This window comes from Cajanus cajan, chromosome 10, assembly GCF_000230855.2.
Source record: "Cajanus cajan strain Asha chromosome 10, NIPB_CcT2T_4, whole genome shotgun sequence".
NCBI classification, from domain to species: domain Eukaryota; kingdom Viridiplantae; phylum Streptophyta; class Magnoliopsida; order Fabales; family Fabaceae; genus Cajanus; species Cajanus cajan.
Window position 1 is genome coordinate 26678879 of NC_138526.1, and position 19446 is coordinate 26698324.

Sequence of the window (19446 nt, forward strand, 5' to 3'; positions counted from 1 at the left end):
CGGTTTGTAGACTTTGTGATGTCAGACTTGACCATATTTCCTTGCTCATCAATCAACACACAAATTTTGTAGTTGTTAACGTTCCAGACATGAACAAATTTTACTGGAAAATACTGCAATGAGTAATAGTTGTCGGTCATAAATGTTAATATTGCTTTATAAAAAAAAAATAGAATTCATTTTATTGCTCACCAATGGCTGTCGTCCGGTTGAACCGGCCTTTGTCAGCGTCGGAAACCAGGTCATTGGATGTTTTTCAAGTTGGGTGGCAGGATGTGTTTGAAGTTGGGTTGGTGGAATGGTTTGATCATTGTCAACTAAATCTTGATTTTGAATTTCAGGTTGCATAACTTGCACAGTATCGATGCTGAGAAAATAAAAAGTTTAATTTAGTAGTACAAATATTAATAAAAATAATAATACATTGGGGTTTATGTGTATGTAAACTTTACCCGATATCTGTTGAAGTGTTGTTGGTTTCTTTTTTCAACTGAGGATAGCATATTTCCTCCTCAACAAGATTATAAATACGCATATCAAAAATGTTAGTGTCATTGTAGTAGAAGTCAACAATGTGTGTGGATGTTAGACCATAGAAATTTAGAATTTGTTTTACACCATAAAACATGCCAACAGTTTAACCTAAATTTTTCAAATTAACTTTAAAGGTGTTCCCATTTGGGTCTCTTATGATGCACTCTCCTACTTTTATCTTACCATTCCAGTGTCTGTAAAACTGAGCATTTAAAAATATCCGATCCTAACAATCACAAAAGAATTCAACCAACGATCAGTATGAATATTAATACTTTATAATAGTATTAAACCATTTATATGGAATTCCAAAGAAAAAATATAAAACAAGTTAATCTTATTCGGTGATAACTCAGATCTGAAGTGTTTCAGTATGTTATCCATTTCAGAAATCATAAGAGTGTCCATTTTCTGCATTTGAATGTTTTAATTTAATATAGAACAACATGCAACAAAGACAATACATGGGACGAAGAAAAGAGTTTTAAAATCAATGATTTTGGTTATGATAACAGTAATAATAATGATAAAAAACACAAGGTTTGTTAAATTTTTCATGATATTCGTTATAGTATAAAACTGAAAGTTACTGAAAGGTAAAACAACATACATTTAAGTGTCCTGAATATTTATGTGTTAAGAGAGAAATGTGAATAAAATCAACTAAAAATATAAATTTGTCGAATGCAAATAGAATCATACCAGTACATGCTGTTTAGGGTTGCAAAATGGGAAGGCGTTGATTTTGGGTGAAACCCATGAAATGTTCAATGGATATTAGGATTTTGGCAGACGGAAGAGGAAGAAGATGAATACTTGATTTTAGGGTTTAAAAGAAAAAATTATATACATTTAAAACCCAAATTAGTGAAAGGTAAAACAACATTTAGGGTATAAGTTTCCTGAATATTTATGTGTTAAGACATAAATTTGAATAAAATGAAGTAAAAACAAATTTTTTTTGAATGAAATAGAAGCATACCAGTAGATGCTGTTTAGCGTTGCGAAATGGAAAGGCGGTGATTTTGGGTGAATCCGTTGAAATGTTGAATGGATATTAGGATTTTGGCAGATGGAAGACGAAGAAGATGAATAGTAGATTTTTGGAATGGTGTGTAACTGTGTATCCCAGTTCTGAAAAGAAAAAATGATTTTCTGAAACGTGTAATTATTATCTTTGATCGTGCGTTTCGAAGTTGGAACTTGGAAGTATAAATGCTTAGTGTATCTATGGAAACCAAATGAAGGGTCACATGTGTTTGTTTGGTTTAACGTTCCCATTAGTTACCGAAACCGTGGCATATATATCTATATATTTTATTTTATTATCAAATTTGTTAAGTGTTTAAATTTTTTTTTATATATGTTAAATTTCATCTTAATGTACGATGTGTTATAAATAAATATTTTCTTAATATGTTTAAAGTTTATTTCAGTCTTAATTATTGATTTTATAATATTAATAATTTATTTAATTACATTATTCATTATTTTCCTTTTTCTAATTGATTAAATTTTGTTTTTTGAATTTTTTTTAAATTTATTAAAAATTGTGTTTTTAAAATTTTAATACGCATTGTTTGGTTTAACGTTCCCATTTGTGTTAATGTTGGTTACCGCTTTATATAAAAACAAATTTGGTCATAAAGTAATAATTAATAACTTTGATTATATAAATTATTTAATAAATGTTTTGTTCAGATTGCGTACAACTGCTTATTTTATGTATGCACCTGTTTATATACATTTATCTTTTGTTTTATATTTTAAGTATATTTAACTGGATGAGGTTGCAGGGTATTCAGTATTTAATAAATATATAAGTAATAAATTTAGAATTGTATTTTCCAATAAATACATATGAATATATAAACAAAATGTATACAACGGGTGAATGATAATTTTATTTACGTTATTATTTAGTGAAGTACTGAATGACAATGACAAAATATACACAAAATTTTAAGTAATAGTTACCATTAAATAAATATTATAATAATGTTATTTTAAAAGATGTTTATTATTTTGTGTTTTAAAGTAATTTCCGAAAATGTTACGGAGACTTGTGTCCGAAGACGTACCATTGTTAATAATGAACCTGGGTCCTTACTGGGATTTAGGCTGCATACTAGTATGAGTTTATGATGTGATTATTATTTTTTACTTCTGAAATCATCATTATTTCTGGAATGATTCATTGCAGTGATAGAAAGAAATTTGATATCATCTGTCATTATCTGTGTGCTTCGTAAATGTAAGAACCGCTTTTCTGTCTTTTGGGGTTATTATCATTAATTATTTTATAACTTATGTAAATTTTTTTTATAAAAGTATAAACTAGGCAAACTATAAATGAAATTTATGGTAACAAAAACATAAATGAAATTAGAAAACAATTTATAAAATAAATAGTTGAATGTTTATTTGGTTTTTAAATTGTAATTTAGATTTGTAGATAATTTATTTTTAAAATGTTGTATAAGAAATGAAAAGTTAAAATTTTATTGTACATTTGTACATCTCGCATGGTAATAATTACAAACAAACTAATTTTTAGCACAATGCCCCATGAAAATTGTTACATAATATATGTTGTCACATTTGACAATTTAGTCATTATTAGTATATATATAAAACCTTAAACATATTTTTAAAAACATCAGCAACCAATTATGATATAAATTAAAAAATAATATTGTATACAAAAATAAAGCTGTTTTAAATTACGCTATAAGTTAAGAAAATTTTAAAAGTAGCGTGAAATTGTGAGAATTGTTAATAGGGATAGTAATAAAAAAAAGAAGATTGTCATCATACAGAAAACCATGTCATCATACAGAACCAGTTAAATTAAGTGAAAGAGTTCTAAAAGAAGCATAAAATGAGAAGGCCAAGTCAGGCTTTGTTAACTTGGAGGATCAGGAAGTTGAAGTTTTGAACTTTTTCAATCTTAAGTCTTATGCCTGTGTTGTATCGTTGGCCTTTTAATAAGCTGCCCCCATTCCTTCCCAACATAAAACTCCCTTTTGTTTCGTTGTGTTGATGTTTTTTTAATCTCAGCTTCAATCATGTCTCCATGTTCGTTGATTAAGACACACAAATTGTATTTGTGAATGCCCCAAACATGAAAGTATTTGACCGGAAAATACTGAAAATAATAATCAAATTCAATTATTCACATCATTATGTATATTCATTAATGAAAAAAAATTGTTTGTTAATTTAAAAATAATGATGTAATTCCATACCAAAGGTTGTCTTCCACTTGCTGCAGATTTGGTTATAGTGTGAAACCAAGGAACATGATGTCTTGGCATATGATCTGTTGGAAAAGGCAATTGTACAAGTTGTTCTTCACGTGGTGGTGAATCACCCTCCGTTAAATCTATAATCTCATTGTGAGGGTGGAGAACTGGGACATTAACGTTGCTGAGATAATTAAAAGTGCATATTAATTATAAAATAAATAAATAAATAAATAAATAAATAATTAACATATTAAACTTAATGAACTATAGGTTCGCAATTATATGTACCTTGTAGAACTCTGGCCAATTTCGTTTTTAATTTTAGGATAGGATATTTCCTCTTCAGCAGCAGTAAAGATCCGCAAGTTAAATTCGTTTGACCCCTTGTACCAAAACTCAGCAATATGTTTTTCATTTATACCATAAAAAGCAATCATGTCATTTACCCCTTTGTTAAAGATACCAACAGTTTTATATAAATTTTTCAGGTAAACCTTGAAGGAGTTTCCTTGAGGGTCTGTAATGAGACACTCCCCTGGTTCAATTTTACAGATCCAGTATTTGTAAAATTGAGCATTTAAATGGATGCGACCCTAAACAAAAAACAAAACAAAAATATGGAAGAACATAAGTTGTTAATAGCATTGAATTTTGTTATTTTATTTTATTTAACATAAAATAAGTTTACCTTATTTGGGTAAACGTCAGATCTGAAGTGTGTTGGTGGGTTTTGGTCATCAGCGTCGTTAAAATAATCCATTATATGTCTTCAACAGGAAGAAAGACAAGTAAATTGAAGGGTTTATTTCCAGAATCCAATATAAACCCTAAACCGTAGACATAAAAATAGATAATGCAAAAAGAATATATGCAATGTATGAAATGATGATTAAGGATACATGCAATGAAGAACAATGATTTTTTATTTTGTATTACAGAATACAGACGAAGAACAGTGATATGGACGAATTTAACATGTAAAGTTTTGATTTTTATATTAACTGAAGTATGAAAATCATTAAGCCGTAAAATAAAGGATTTTTTGCCTAAACAACCATAATGAAGATGATGAAGTTTACTAACCAACGATTTTGAAGTTTTTGAGATGATTGTGGCAACAATATGATTCTTCGGAGAAGATGAAAGGGGGTTGCTGTTGCTGTCTTGTATTTCTTGAGAGAATGATAAAGTGACTGATTGTTTGCGGTACTGGGCAATTAATGATTGTACATTGAGAAAATCAAAACCACAGGTGTGTACCTTACCGTATAATAATGTGTTTGGTATTCCCAAACCATATCCCGTGGTTAATATTTATTACATTATATTATTATAATTAAACAATAGGATTTTAAATTTTCATGAATATAATCAAACTTTAACAATAACAGTTAACAAAATTGGAGATAAAAGGAGAGAAAAACCCTAAACCAGTAAAAAAATTTATTAATTATGAAGATGAAGCAGTAAGAAAGTTTGGAATAATAACATTTAACAAAATTGGAGATTAAAGGAGAAAAAATTATAACAAATGACGTTGTCCAATAATATATGAGAAAGGATTTGATTATTATACTTTTTGTCAGAATTAAAGGTTAAATGAAATATAATTGATAATATAAATGTAATAATTACATTTATTTTATAATGTTGTGTCTTTGGTCCTTGAATGTTCCACTTAGCAACGAATAATGCACTTACGATTCAGATAAAAATTATATAATATATAACATATAGTATTCAAAAACCAATTCATAATATGTTGAACCAATGATGTTAAATATTAAATTACAGCTAATAATGTAAGGTGTGAATAATCGTGCAAAATTATTGATTGTTAAAACAACATCAATTATAACCTTCTACAAGTTTGTTTCTGAAACTGAGTTTTCATATTTTGATTTTCGAGTGCACTTAAGTGAGTTAAAAACTAAATTCAATTTACAGTAGTTGAAATTATTAGCTTTTGATGCTACGTTCGTGTATTGGAATTTGAAATGCATACGTGTATGTATGAAAAGCAACCAAATGGTCTGTGTTTAATGAGTTTAGGGTTTAATTCCATGAATAAGGCATTTTGTTACCTACTTATTTTTTTAAAAAAATGCGTTAGATCATATGATCAGTTTTAAAGTATTGAATAAGCCATTTTTTTTAAGTTGTTCGTTGAAATTGCACTGAAAAAATCATTGATATAAAATGTATAATATCAAATATTATATTTATATAATTGAATATATAGTCAAGAAATTGGATTTCATAATATGTTTAATAAATTAATACATGATATTAAAGATTATACTACATCAAATAATGTAACAAAAGCATAAAAATAATAAAATTACATTAAACTTAGGTTGAAAGCAGTGTCTCTTCACACACTATCATCTCGTGCTCACATTCTGTGACATGGCCAAAATTCCTATATTGTAATGTCTCGTCTATTGCATTCCATGTTGCCAAAAGTCCCGTTTCATTGTTGACAAATAAAATAGAATCATTTGAAGAACAAGCCGGCAACATAAATCCTGGAAAGTCATTACTGAATTCCATAGATGTCAACTTAGTCCAAGAAGTGTCCACACCATATTCTTTCATTTCCCATATGTCGACCATGTAGTCCCAGTTTTCATCTCTCATGACAGTACAAAATGCCAAACAATCTCTTATATTTCTCAAACAACAAAGAGTATAGTCCTGTAATTTAACTTCCGTTGGAATATTTAGTTGATAAAATTTTGACTCAATCAAATTATAAGCCAAAATAACATCAACATTGGTTTCCCAGTTTGAAGTAATCCAGTGAAGACAATCGCCAAAATACACACCGATACTTCCCTCATGAACAGAAATAGAAGGATAGGTAATTCTCAAAAGGGACTCATCTTCGAAATCCCTCCATGAAGCACCATTCACAGAATAGACGACAACGCGATGAGATGGATCACATTTACTAAGATAAATTTGAACCACAACATAATTGTCTTCAGATCGGTCATAACCAAATCCATAGTAGTTGAGACCAAAATAATCACCACAGATTTTCATAGTAGGTGGATATGCAAAAAAAACAACGAGTACACCCGGTAGATGGATTCCAAATGAAGAAGTATGTAGGAAGCCAAATAAGTATCATGCCCCTGCATGTACCCATAATTTTCATGTATGCATTGGAGTAGGTCATTGGGTATGGAACAATGCAACTTGCATCTGCAGCAAGAAGAGGCTTGCTTGCGTCTACGGATAGTACTTCAGTTAGGAAACATGAAAAGAACATTACCTTTTTAAGGATTTTGGATTCTTTGTAGTGCCTTTTTGCGAAGTTCGATTGGGAAAACAAAGAAAACCAAAGTTTACACACCGCTTTGGCTCTGCACACTGATTTGACGGGTGCCCGAACAAAACTTTCAACTATTAAGTCCGTTGGAAGTTCCATTTTTGAGGATGATGTTTACTGTAGATAATTACTGTACACTCTGTGTTCTGCAGTAAAGCAATGATGACTAACAAATCCCTTTGGTCATATTTATACGAAAAATGACATATACGAAGAGTTATATGTATACTAGAAGTTGCATCCCCATATAGCCCACATCTGTTCCCAATAACTGCACCTCCCTTCGGTCCCACATCCCTACATTACAACCGTTAATTTTATTTTGCATCATTTTTATTTAATTTTAATAAGTCGTTTATTTTAAGTGAATTTAAGTGGATCAGGTTCATTCCTTTGCGTAATTAAAGTCGCATATTTTAATTTAACTACTTTACAATTTTTAATAAATAAATTAACAAATACAAAATTAATTATATGTACTATATACTTAATATTAATATACTTTATCTGTATGTGTGTAAATACTAACAAAATGTGTTTTATATTTAAATACATTATTTTCTGTATATAATTAAAGGAAGTCATATTATATGTAGTTTATATTTAAAATTATTAAAGTTTAGGTGTATGTGTTTAAGGGGGTTAAATATGACTTTTATATTTAATTAAAGTAAGTCATATTATATGTACTTTATATTTAACATTAATAGAGTTTAGGTATGTTTGTGTAAGGAGAAAAATATGAATACACTATGCTAGTTACTTACAACGATGACTCTAATATTAACTAATCATTGACCAAATGACAAAAGTAAAATGATATTATATATTTAGGGTTTATTTAAGATTATTGAAGTATAACTATATGTGCGTAACAAAATGTTTATGTTAAAAAAAATGTTAATTTATTTTTTCCAACAGTTAATTAATTGATATAAATTATTTCATAACTCAAACGTTATTATTGGTGTTTATTAAAAAAACTCCGTAATATTGCATTTGAAGTAAATGCAAGGTAATAATATATGCAATGACTTAGACTATCTCATCCCGATATTCAATACTGCGGATGATTATTGCTTGTGGAATTCGAAATTTGTCTTTTGAATAGAAAAGAGACATTATGGGTTGTGCACGTTCAAAAAGGTGAAACCCTTTATTGAATTCTTCGGAGAGTAATCATAACTTTTGTAAAGACTTTAACTCTGAAATAGGAACCGTTCATGAGGAAAAGGCTATATGTAAACCCTTTCAACTTTCTACTTAAAAGCAACACTGCTGTTTTTGTTCACGAAACACAGGCTTTTCACATTCCGTCTTCCACAACCCAAAACCATCTATTTCCAGTTCACTTCATCGTTGTGTCATCCAGGTATGTCGCTTTTCACTTTCAGTTTCAATTTCAATTTTATTTCAACTACACAATGCAACAACATAAATAATTGTTAGTAAACAAATTTATTGGTTCATATTTTAAAAATTTATTGGTTCAGGTTTTAAAAATGGCATCTTCATCCACAACCCTAAACAATGGCAACTTCAAAAACTGGTTTCAAACTTCCGGTTCAAAATTAACCCCGGGAATCGTAAGTTAATTTTATTTGTAATGCTAAGTAGTACTGTTTATAAAGTGGTTTTTTTTTGTAATGCAACTCTTTATATTTGAATATACAGGATTCAATGAAAATATGCAAGTACTTTAACAAATTTTGGGGTCATCATCTGCTGATTGATTTATGTTATGCCATGGATCCGAATGGGAATGTCACCACACTTGAAATTTGTAAAAGAAAACATAAGCATTGGTTTAGAAGTGGCTGCACTCGTATGACAAATTTCTATGAAATGAAGACAGTTCATATTATTTTCCTGCACTTTATAGGAAATAATTATTTCCATGTACGTATATACAATGACAAATATGTTGAAATAGATTATCCAATTCCAAACGGATTGATGGACCCAAGTACTATTGACTTTTCAACCAACTTTTGGCAAACTTTCAAAACTAACCTAAATAAGGAAGAGGTACTCATTTTACATTTAATCTTTCATAAAAAAAATGTGTAGAGTTTTTGTATCATTATGTAATTTCATTTGTTTAAATTTGATGTTATATTCTTTTATACCAGGATATATTGCCACTTGGAGGAACTTTTAATTTCTTTTGGCAACATAAGATAAATGTTGGCATTGCGCTGATTAGTGATCTTGCAGGAAATGAATTTTGTTTTCAATTAGAATACGATTCACGTGGAGTTGATTTCCAATTGAGAGGTGCTTTGCAACTGGTACAAAGTTATCAGCTTAAACAGAATCATCTGCTATGGATTCATTATGTGGAGCATAATAAGTTCTTAATAAGGGTTTTTTCTGCAAGCAAATTCGAGATTAATTATGATATTCGAAAAGACGAAGATAATTTACAATCGTTTATGCTTGACAAAAGTTGGATCAAAATAATTAGTCAGGATGATTTATTTCAATTACAACCGTTGGTAAGTTTTGTTAGTAATTAAGTACTCAAAATGATTTTAATTAATATTTTATTTGATGACTAATTATAAAATCTTGTTATTGTAGACTATTCCATCTGAAGTTGTTAGAGATTTTATCCCAGATGAACAACAAAAAATAGTCATACAAGATGAAGAAGGTAATCAATATTTATGTCAACTTAAGGGAAGTTGTCATAAAAAGTACATGGCTGCAGGATGGTATGACTTTGTGTGTTCAAACAACTTTTTGGTCGACGATGTCCTTCAATTTTATTTTACTCATGATCCGAAGATCCTATATGTACAAAAAGGGTAATGGTGTTTGTCTTTATTGCAAGACATACTGTATTACATGACTTTCGTTCTGAGTTATAATTTGTAATCATTCACGCTACAATTGTATTGTTAGTTTATAATGAAGTTGACTGCATTCAATGAACACAAATTATAGACACAAAATGTTTATAATTAACGACTGAATAAAAACAGCCAGACTCCCATGAAATAACAAATATGAATCAATTTGTGGATGTTAAAAGAAAAGTAAATGCAAGTGTATGTAACATGTGTATTCACGACAAATAATTGCACCGCATAACGCAAACAGTCACTGTTGAGTGCATAAATAAATAAAGACAATGTTGGGTGACTTGAGTGGAGGTTCAACAATTATGACGAAGATAACACATTCATCATTTTTAAAAAAGGGACAACTTATATACATACAACATATGACAAAACATTCTCATAAAAGGAAATAACCACCCCCCATCCAAAAACATCAAAAAACCAAGAAATACATTTATGATGTCCTTAACATAGCAGCAAAACATGCAGTCACTAGGGCGGAGTAGGAAACGTCTTTCAAACAATCATTCTTCTTGTTTTTCCTTCGCAGCTCTCAAATTTGCCATCTGTTCATTCAACATACAAACCTCCATCTCCAGCTCCAAATTTTCATTTATTGTTTTTTCAAGTTTTTCCTCCAGGATTTGAACATTATAGTAGTTGTAGTCACGAATCTTTTTACCCGTTGCTGCTAGTAGTCGACGAATCAATGAAGTCGACACATCCTCTTGAGCATCGTAGTCATTTGCTGCAAATTTTCCCAATGAAACCAGGTTCCCAACATCACCCGTAACCAATGTTCCATAGTACCTACGATACTCAACTCCGTGAACAATCTGTTTTCGCTCCAATGTGAACATTGGGTCAGGATAACCACGAACGACACATATGTGAGACAACAATATTCTCATGCTTTGATGAACAAGAAACACCTCACAATTACTGTCCTCTGCAGTATCATGTGGCTTACTACCTAATAACAAAATAAAAAAACAAAAAGTAATTAACAATTTTTAAAATACATATTTATTCATAAATTAATGGAAAAATCAACCTTCTCCGGTACTCGTTGATTCTTTTCGACATTTTCTGTGACCTTTGTTTTTATTTTTTTTGTCTTCATTGGCTTCTTTGTTGCAGTACATTATCCAAGCAGACCATGCTTCTTCATACGTGGCATATGATTTATGCTTGTTACCCTTGTAGCCACTAACCTGTGCTTCACATTCTTCCCAACAGTAATAAATTCCTGGGTTCCGTCCCTCAAAGACGACATAAACCTTTGGCTGAGAGCTGTTTGTACTCATTTTTTTCCTGTAGAAAGAGGAGGTATGGATGAACTCAACCTCACAAATGACAATACACATTACCATTTATAATCAAATTACGATGGTAATAAATAATAATTAAAACATTTATTATTTTATTAATATTGTACAACACGTATATAAAAAAGCATACCATATGATTTGATATTTTGTTTTCGCATCTTATTTCGTCAATGAAAAACCAAAACAAAGGTCTACACACTGGACAACGAAATTAAAAGTAATAAACTATTGGAAAACCATTGCCATCTTTCAACTTTGCCAGTCACACAAAACAAATGAATCACTTCCATTCCACCACTATGCGGTCAGTAGCTTCTGCGGATGAAGGTGCCAAATAATGATGACAATTGAAATGATTTAATGTCCTCGGTTTGCTGTCCATGTTCAAAAAATATATGTATTGTATAAATGGTAAGTTAATTATATAGACAACCAAAATGCTGGAACTTAGGTCTCATGTCCTCTGCTTGCTGTACATGTTAAAAAAATATATCTATTGTACGACAAATCAAATTTTATATTGATTTAAGTAATTTATTTTACTTAAGAACACGTGGTGTTCTGTATTAGGATTCTCTTACTTATACTTCTGTAGTGTGTTCTGTATGAAATGCTGCCAACACCTTGTACTACTTCACGCCTTGTGTTCTTTTATTGCTGCATGAGGTGACCACTCACCACCGTCTGACTTGTGACGAGGGAGATGGCGCATCACATCACTTCTCACCAGCCTTTGACCAACCATTCCCTTAATGCCGCGTGGACCCAGTGTTTTTTGTAATTTCCAGTTTCTCTATTTATACATCATGCCTCTCATTCTCGGCCCAAGTGTTCATCCTTTGCTTTGCCTACATTTATTGTTCTCCGCTAGACTTCCTTGTTGTAAGTGTTATTTTCTTATTAATGTATCTTTTTATATATCATATTTATATGACAATAATATAAATTATTAATACTTCATATATATTTTCTCAATATACTTGTATTCTTGGATTGCAGGTTTGAAATTATTTTCACGTATTTACTACTCATCTTTACACGTAAGTCTAATATAACAATTCAATATTTCAGTTTATCCTTAAATTCATGTTCTAATCAAATGTCATGTATATGAACTATCTATTAAAATACAATACTATATTTATTATAACTCATATTCTAATAAATTTGATACTTAATAAATGCTATGTAAGATAAAAAAATTTAAAATTAAATAATTTAATAAAAAAAAACCTATATTTGCATATATGTTACTTATATTCTAAGTTAATATAAATAATATATTTAAGCAGTATTTTAATTTTTATAATAAACACATTTAAGTAAAAATATTGAAATTATTAAACACAAACGTATGAAATATCCTCAACCTACTCAAATGATATTATTTTCCAGATATTATAAGTTAAATCATTTGAATTAATTTAACGTACCGTGTTTAACTAAATTATAAAATACTATAAATATCATTAAAAAAAGTATATATATATATATATATATATATATATATATATATACTGAATGTATTATTTAATAATTGTAAATAAAAACCGTACATCAAATTTCTTTAATTTATTTATATTGAAATACATGATAAATATTAAATAAATGACAAAATCAATTAATATTATTACAATAATATTTGTTTTTTTATATTAGAAATGTCTCGTAGAGGAGTGGATTACGTACCAGACAGCGATGAGGAGCAACACTTACTTCGGTCAGAGGAAGAAATCATACATGAACAATTACTATCTCAATGGAGAAGGATTAGGGAAGCTAAGGAAGTTGATGACGCTACAGAACAACGACCATTGTCTCCATTATCACCACCACCGCAGGAACTTGGAGACGATAATGATGACCACACATTTAGGTCATTTAACATACCCACTGTTATTCCTGGACCTGCTGGTATGGTGCAAGCTGAGATCACCAATAGGCAATCTGATAATCCTTTATCAGCAAAACAATTGCATTCAAATATTGGCCGAGTTGCCAACATGGTGTTCAACACTAACCCCTGGCGTTATGCTCTACATTATGTAAAATCCAGAGGTTTCTTCCATTATTTATGTCTATCTCTTTAAATATTCCAACGCAATTAAAATAATGTGTTGTATCTGTTTATTAACAATAGGACTACCAGAAGTGACACCATTGATTAACATAGACCATAATTTAGAAAGGGTTGCAACTGTTGTTGCTTTTGTCGACTCCATGACCCCAACAGGCAACGACAATTATACACTTAAATTGAAGGTATCAATACTAAACTTTCGTATACTTCATTAAAAATATTTCATTTAATAATAACATAATGCTTAATTTAGGACCCAACTGCAACCATTGGGGCAAGCCTACATTACAAAGCAAAGGGCCACCCACAATACGGCCAACACATTGTTGTTGGTTGTGTCTTAGTGTTGAGGGAGGTAATATTTGTACTAACAATATATCAAATTTAACTTAATTGTCTAATTTATTTACTTTAACTTTTTTTTAGATTGTGGTCTTTGCCCCAGGCCGTTTTCGTGGTCCATACTTTTTAAACATAACCAAAAACAATGTGCAACGGGTCAGTATACACAGTCAATTTTAATTTAATAACATTTTTATATTGCATATAAACCAATTAATATTATTTACTAATTGTTTGTTCCATGTTTGTCTCAGGTAATTCAAAAGGATATATGACTTAATCATCATAACAATATTGTATTTTAAGTGTATGTTGTTTTTAAATATGGATGACTGTTATTAAATGTTTTATTTTCATTGTTAAATTTTCATTTGCTGCATAATTACAATTAAATATTCCTATATTTGTGGTATCGTGGCTTACCAACTCGTCAATAATGCATCACAACTTTCAATTTCATAAATAATTCAAAAAAATCAACTTTAATTTTCAAATTGTTATAAATAATCTTTATGAGAAAATAATTAACTTTTAACAATTACTATAATAATGAATTTTATCAAAATTTGTCACAAACTCTACGTTCAGTTGTCAAAAATCGAAGTAAGACCTATAAAAATGTAAACATCATTATAACCAAATTATATTTTCACAAAAATTCTATAAATATACTGTGAATTCGTTTATGCTTTATAAGTATTGTCTTATTTTGTTAATAAAATATTTATAGTCAATATTATAAATATCTAACAAAAACAATAAAATAAAAACTGAAACTATACACATCAAACATTTAAATATTCTGTGTATATCATTTATGGTATGTGGCTTTTAGATTAGGGTTTACCTTTTTATGCTATATATATTATGACTAAATCTTACAAATATTTACCCCAAACACACATACTGTAACTTCTACTTAAATTAGAATTCATATTCAATTTACATAATACAATTCATATTAACTTTCCCTATCTCAAGTATGTAGTAAATACATTATTCTAACTGTAACTTCTACACCTATGTCCTTAACATCTTAACACAAACATTTATATTTATTTAAACATAATATACAAAAAATATAACTATATAAATTCAATTAATTATATATATACATATATACATATATAATTATATATAAATTACAATTTATACAAACTAACAACTACATAAGTAAAAGTAAAAAAAATTTAAAAAACATAAAATTGTGCATTTTCTTTATTAATTATGATTTACATTTTAGGATTAAGCTTTTGTCTTTCATAAATCCTAAACTTTAAAGTCTTACGTACATATCCTAAATGCTGCCATATGTCATGTGATACACCATTTTAAGAAGTCGTGCATGGTTCACCTCTAATTGTAATAGAAACACATTATAATTAATGTCAACCTCTAATTGTAATAGAAACACATTATAAAATGAAAAACTATATTTAATTTAATGTGAACCTCTAATTGTAATACATAAACATTATGAATTTTAAAAGTATACTTTAATTTTTAAATGTAATTTAGGAGAATGAAAATAATATATAATTTTCCTTTATAAATTTGTTATCACAAATATGTTCTTACAACGGACCGTTCCGATTGCACAAGGGTCTGTTGTCGTTTAACTAGTATTGACTATGTTTTCAACCTGCAACGACCCGACGTAATGTCTGAACGGTCCGTTGAAATTTCGCAACACCTCGTTCTCATCCATTCCTCCTGTCTTATTTTGATATCTGCAACGGGCCGTTCTTATGTCAGTACGACATATTTCGAAAATCATTACCAACTGATGCACTACATCGTAACACGTGTGATATTTTTTGGTTTTTAAAATCAATTCATTATTTTAACTCAAATTAACGAAAATTTGGATCCATAGTAATATGGTCTCTTATGTTCTATTACTTTATATGTTTAGGGTGTAGGTTACAATTCATGCTTCACTTATATACCACTTATATAAGTGCTTCATCACAAAATAAACCTTAAACACTAACGCTTAACCCTAAACCCTAAACACAAAACACTCACATACATGACAATTAATAAAAATGTACTTCATACTATTCATATTAACATTCATTCTTTGAACTATGTACTTAATACTTAAACCTAACTTGTATCACTAAAGCCTTTAATGGTAACAACTTTAATATATATTATAACAACATATATAAATTTAATATGTTATTGTAACAATTGTTTTTTTTTTTCTCTTCACTAAAAAACAATTATTATATATTGATAACAATTACATTTTTTTTATTAAAAATTTATAACTCAAATACCAATATTATAAACACTATAAATTATTTATTTCTGTGTACCGTTAAACATTTATGGTTTCCAATATAATCACTTCTTCCTATGAATTCTTATATACATTGATTTTATATTATTCAAATCTTGTTATAATAAATAAATTAACCATTCTTTTAACAAATCACACAAATTTTGTATTTGTTTTTTTATTTTTAATTTTTCTTATATTATTTTTTATTATAAAGTCTTATATAAATAACTATCATAATCAAAGGTTCTGCATTTGTACACTATAAACATTACATTAATATGAAATTTATTAAGTATGAAACAAATGAATTTAAAGTCTTCAAAATATTATGTAAGTATCATCAATTTTAAATTATAAGTAATTTTGTTATAATAGTATATATTTTTGTTCACGACATAACATTTACATTTTTACCCACTAACTTGCTGCATCAATAATTCATTTTACATATGCTGTTTTTGAATATTCATTCATTAACAAATAAACTTTTCAAAACGGAAGGGCAAACAAAGCACCGTAATTTTGCCCAACCAAATCTTACAACCTACTGCTCTACGTAATGATGGACGGTCTATCACAGGTTTGATGAACCTTTTACTGTCCCGAGGAAGCTCATTAATTTGGCAACACACCTGTCTCCGTCCCACTCATCAATAAATCCATAACTTTTTCCATATTAAATTATTAATCCAACTATCACAATTCATTAACCTAGCATCCACCGAAGCGTCACAATATCAGTATTCATGTCACAAATCATTAAATTATAAAATAATTTTTACAAAATTAATTATTACGGCTGACGGTACAAAATTACCACACATTTCTTACAATATTTCACTGCTGCATGCAATTAATTCTTCACTGCTACATGTCAAACATTAAATCAACTATTAATGAATTTCATTATTAACCCTAAGTCTACAAAATTTATATAATAAAATTAAATCTCAATTACAAAACCTTAACACACTTTACTCCTTTACAATGGACACAAATAAGGAACTACATTTTTCACCACTTGCTATGAATTCTCCTGATGCCACCCGCATGAACACAGAAGCAATTACTATGGGAATCCCAGCGCCAGCAACAAACAAAAGTCCAACCATTACGTCGTCAACAAATGCTAAACCCTTTGAAAACACTTCAACTTCTTTTGGGTTAGTTTAACAATGCATTTATTGTAAAACAGTTGTATTCATTCATCAAAGTTTCATGCTTGGTAAACAAATCTTTTTTTACAGGCCAATAGAAGTTATTGCTTTAACGAATAATCCTGACACAGCCAACCAACATGAAAATCATTCCAAGGTAATACTCTTATTCTACTACATCTCAAAAATCGTTGTCATTATGTACATGTATATGCTCAAATCATTTAATGCTTCATTTTGTAGAATGCATTTGAAGTACTACTTCTTGACAAAACTATTCAGGCCATATACTCCGCAACAAAACTCATTTCTAACATCACTCAGGTTTTCCATCAAACATTTTATACTTTTTTCCTTACGCAACAACCTCAATCTCATATATGGTTCCCTCATATATACTAACTTCATTTTTTTACAACCTTCTTTTATAGGGTGTTAATGACCGTCTTCAAGAAATGGAGAAAAAACAAAATGAAATACATACGAAGCTTGCAAAGATTGAGTCTCAAATTAATATTACAAGAGATATAACTATGACTGCAATTTCTCGCTCAATGAATGTTCAACAAAATTCTCCAACATTAACAACAATAAATACAGATACTGGACTCAACACCACACCTAAGCGAATATTTTGTCGGAATTCATCTCCATTGTCAAAGCAATCCCAACGGAAATTTATGAATCAGTCACACATTCTGAATCAAGTTGATACAAGACCAAGTAAGCGTAAGATGATTGGTAAAAGCATTTTGAGCAATAACAATATAGTTGGATATTCATCTTCGAACAACACCAATGCAATTCAACTGGGAGTTCATCATCGTCAGTCAACACAACCACCCAACTACAATCAAAATAGTAGTTTTTCCATTCCACTCAAACGGAAGGTCGTATGCATATTTTACTTTACATTTACTTTATAATACATTCAATTACTTGTCAATGAAATTACTTTTTCCATTCCACTAAAACTACAATTCCTTTTTTTTAGCCAACAATTAACGAAGGGTCATTGGAGACACCGCTGCCATCCAATGTATACAGAAACTTGACATTTAACGACTCAACTGCACAAACCAATGTTAAAATACCTAACATACCAACTGAGTTAACACAGAATGCAAAAAACCAGGTTCAACAGCCAAACAAGACAAATGTGCAAGATATACCATCAAGTGATGATGAGTTAGATGGTATCGTTGCTGTAGGCCACATTTTGCCACGGGTAAAAATCTTTACCTTTTCCATCTTTTTTTAATACAACTCCTCTAACACATGTCTATTGTAGAAAATCAACTCAATTTTTAGGCCTACCCAAGAGATGGCATTAACAAAAGAACAATTACGACTTTCCACCTATATTTTTTACCCTGACTATAAACTCAGGTTACCATTTTCATAACTCATTCATACTGTGTTAAATATTTACAACTACAATTTTGTCTTCTTATTTATACTTTTTTTTCTATTTCTTTTCCTCTAGTGAAGTACTCCTAAAGATGAATTACACAGAGGTTACAAGACAACAATTACAATGTTTAAGTCCTGGAAATAAAATCAAACGTCAGGTATACGTATAAATTTAATATTTCATAATGTTTAATCATCTACAACAATACTCATTACCCTTTCTGCTCTCTAACCTCATTAGGTTGTTGCTTGGATGTCAATGAAGATCACTGATATGCAGGACAAGATTACTGACCAAACCATTTGGTGTCTTTCTCCTGAATTTGCGGTAACCTTTCATTCTTATTATTTTTCTAACTTTTTTTTTTCAACTCCACAACCCAATACACTTTACTTTTCTTTTCTGACTAATAATTTTCACAATTTGTAAATATTATCATATAACTTTTACACTAAATTACTATAATTTTAATTTTCCTATCTATTTAATGTACAATTATAAACTTCAAATAACATCTATTATCAACATTTTCATCATTAGTTTTCCTTCTTTACTACACCTAATAACATCTATCAAAATTGTCATATTTACAGAGAGCTATCATTGAAGGAGACACAATTGAAGACCTATTGGAAACATATGCAAAACACTGGATGAAACCATATCAAAAATTAAAATATGTATACTGCATTCCATATTTCTTTCAAATGAAATACTAAACTATTTATTTAACTACATTTCATTTACCCATTTAATAAAATATTTTGCTTTTCATAGATATATGTGCCAATTGAGGAATATAGCGGACACTGGTATTTGATGGTTCTTAGCTTAGAAGACAATGTAATATACCATTTGGATTCTTAT

General features: G+C 29.3%; 1 protein-coding gene across 1 annotated transcript; it reads right to left on the reverse strand.

The window, feature by feature from the left end:
• Window positions 1-6134: 6134 nt before the first annotated feature.
• LOC145952400 (F-box/kelch-repeat protein At3g23880-like) lies at window positions 6135-6830 on the reverse strand. The gene has a single exon (XM_083064757.1). It carries the CDS (start codon window positions 6828-6830, stop codon window positions 6135-6137), a length of 696 nt encoding a protein of 231 aa, XP_082920883.1.
• Between the last annotated feature and the right edge of the window lie 12616 nt (window positions 6831-19446).

What these genes read in the sequence shown, in the direction of transcription:
- LOC145952400 (XM_083064757.1), bottom strand. Translation starts at nt 6,830, where the DNA reads ATGAAAATCTGTGGTGATTATTTTGGTCTCAACTACTATGGATTTGGT.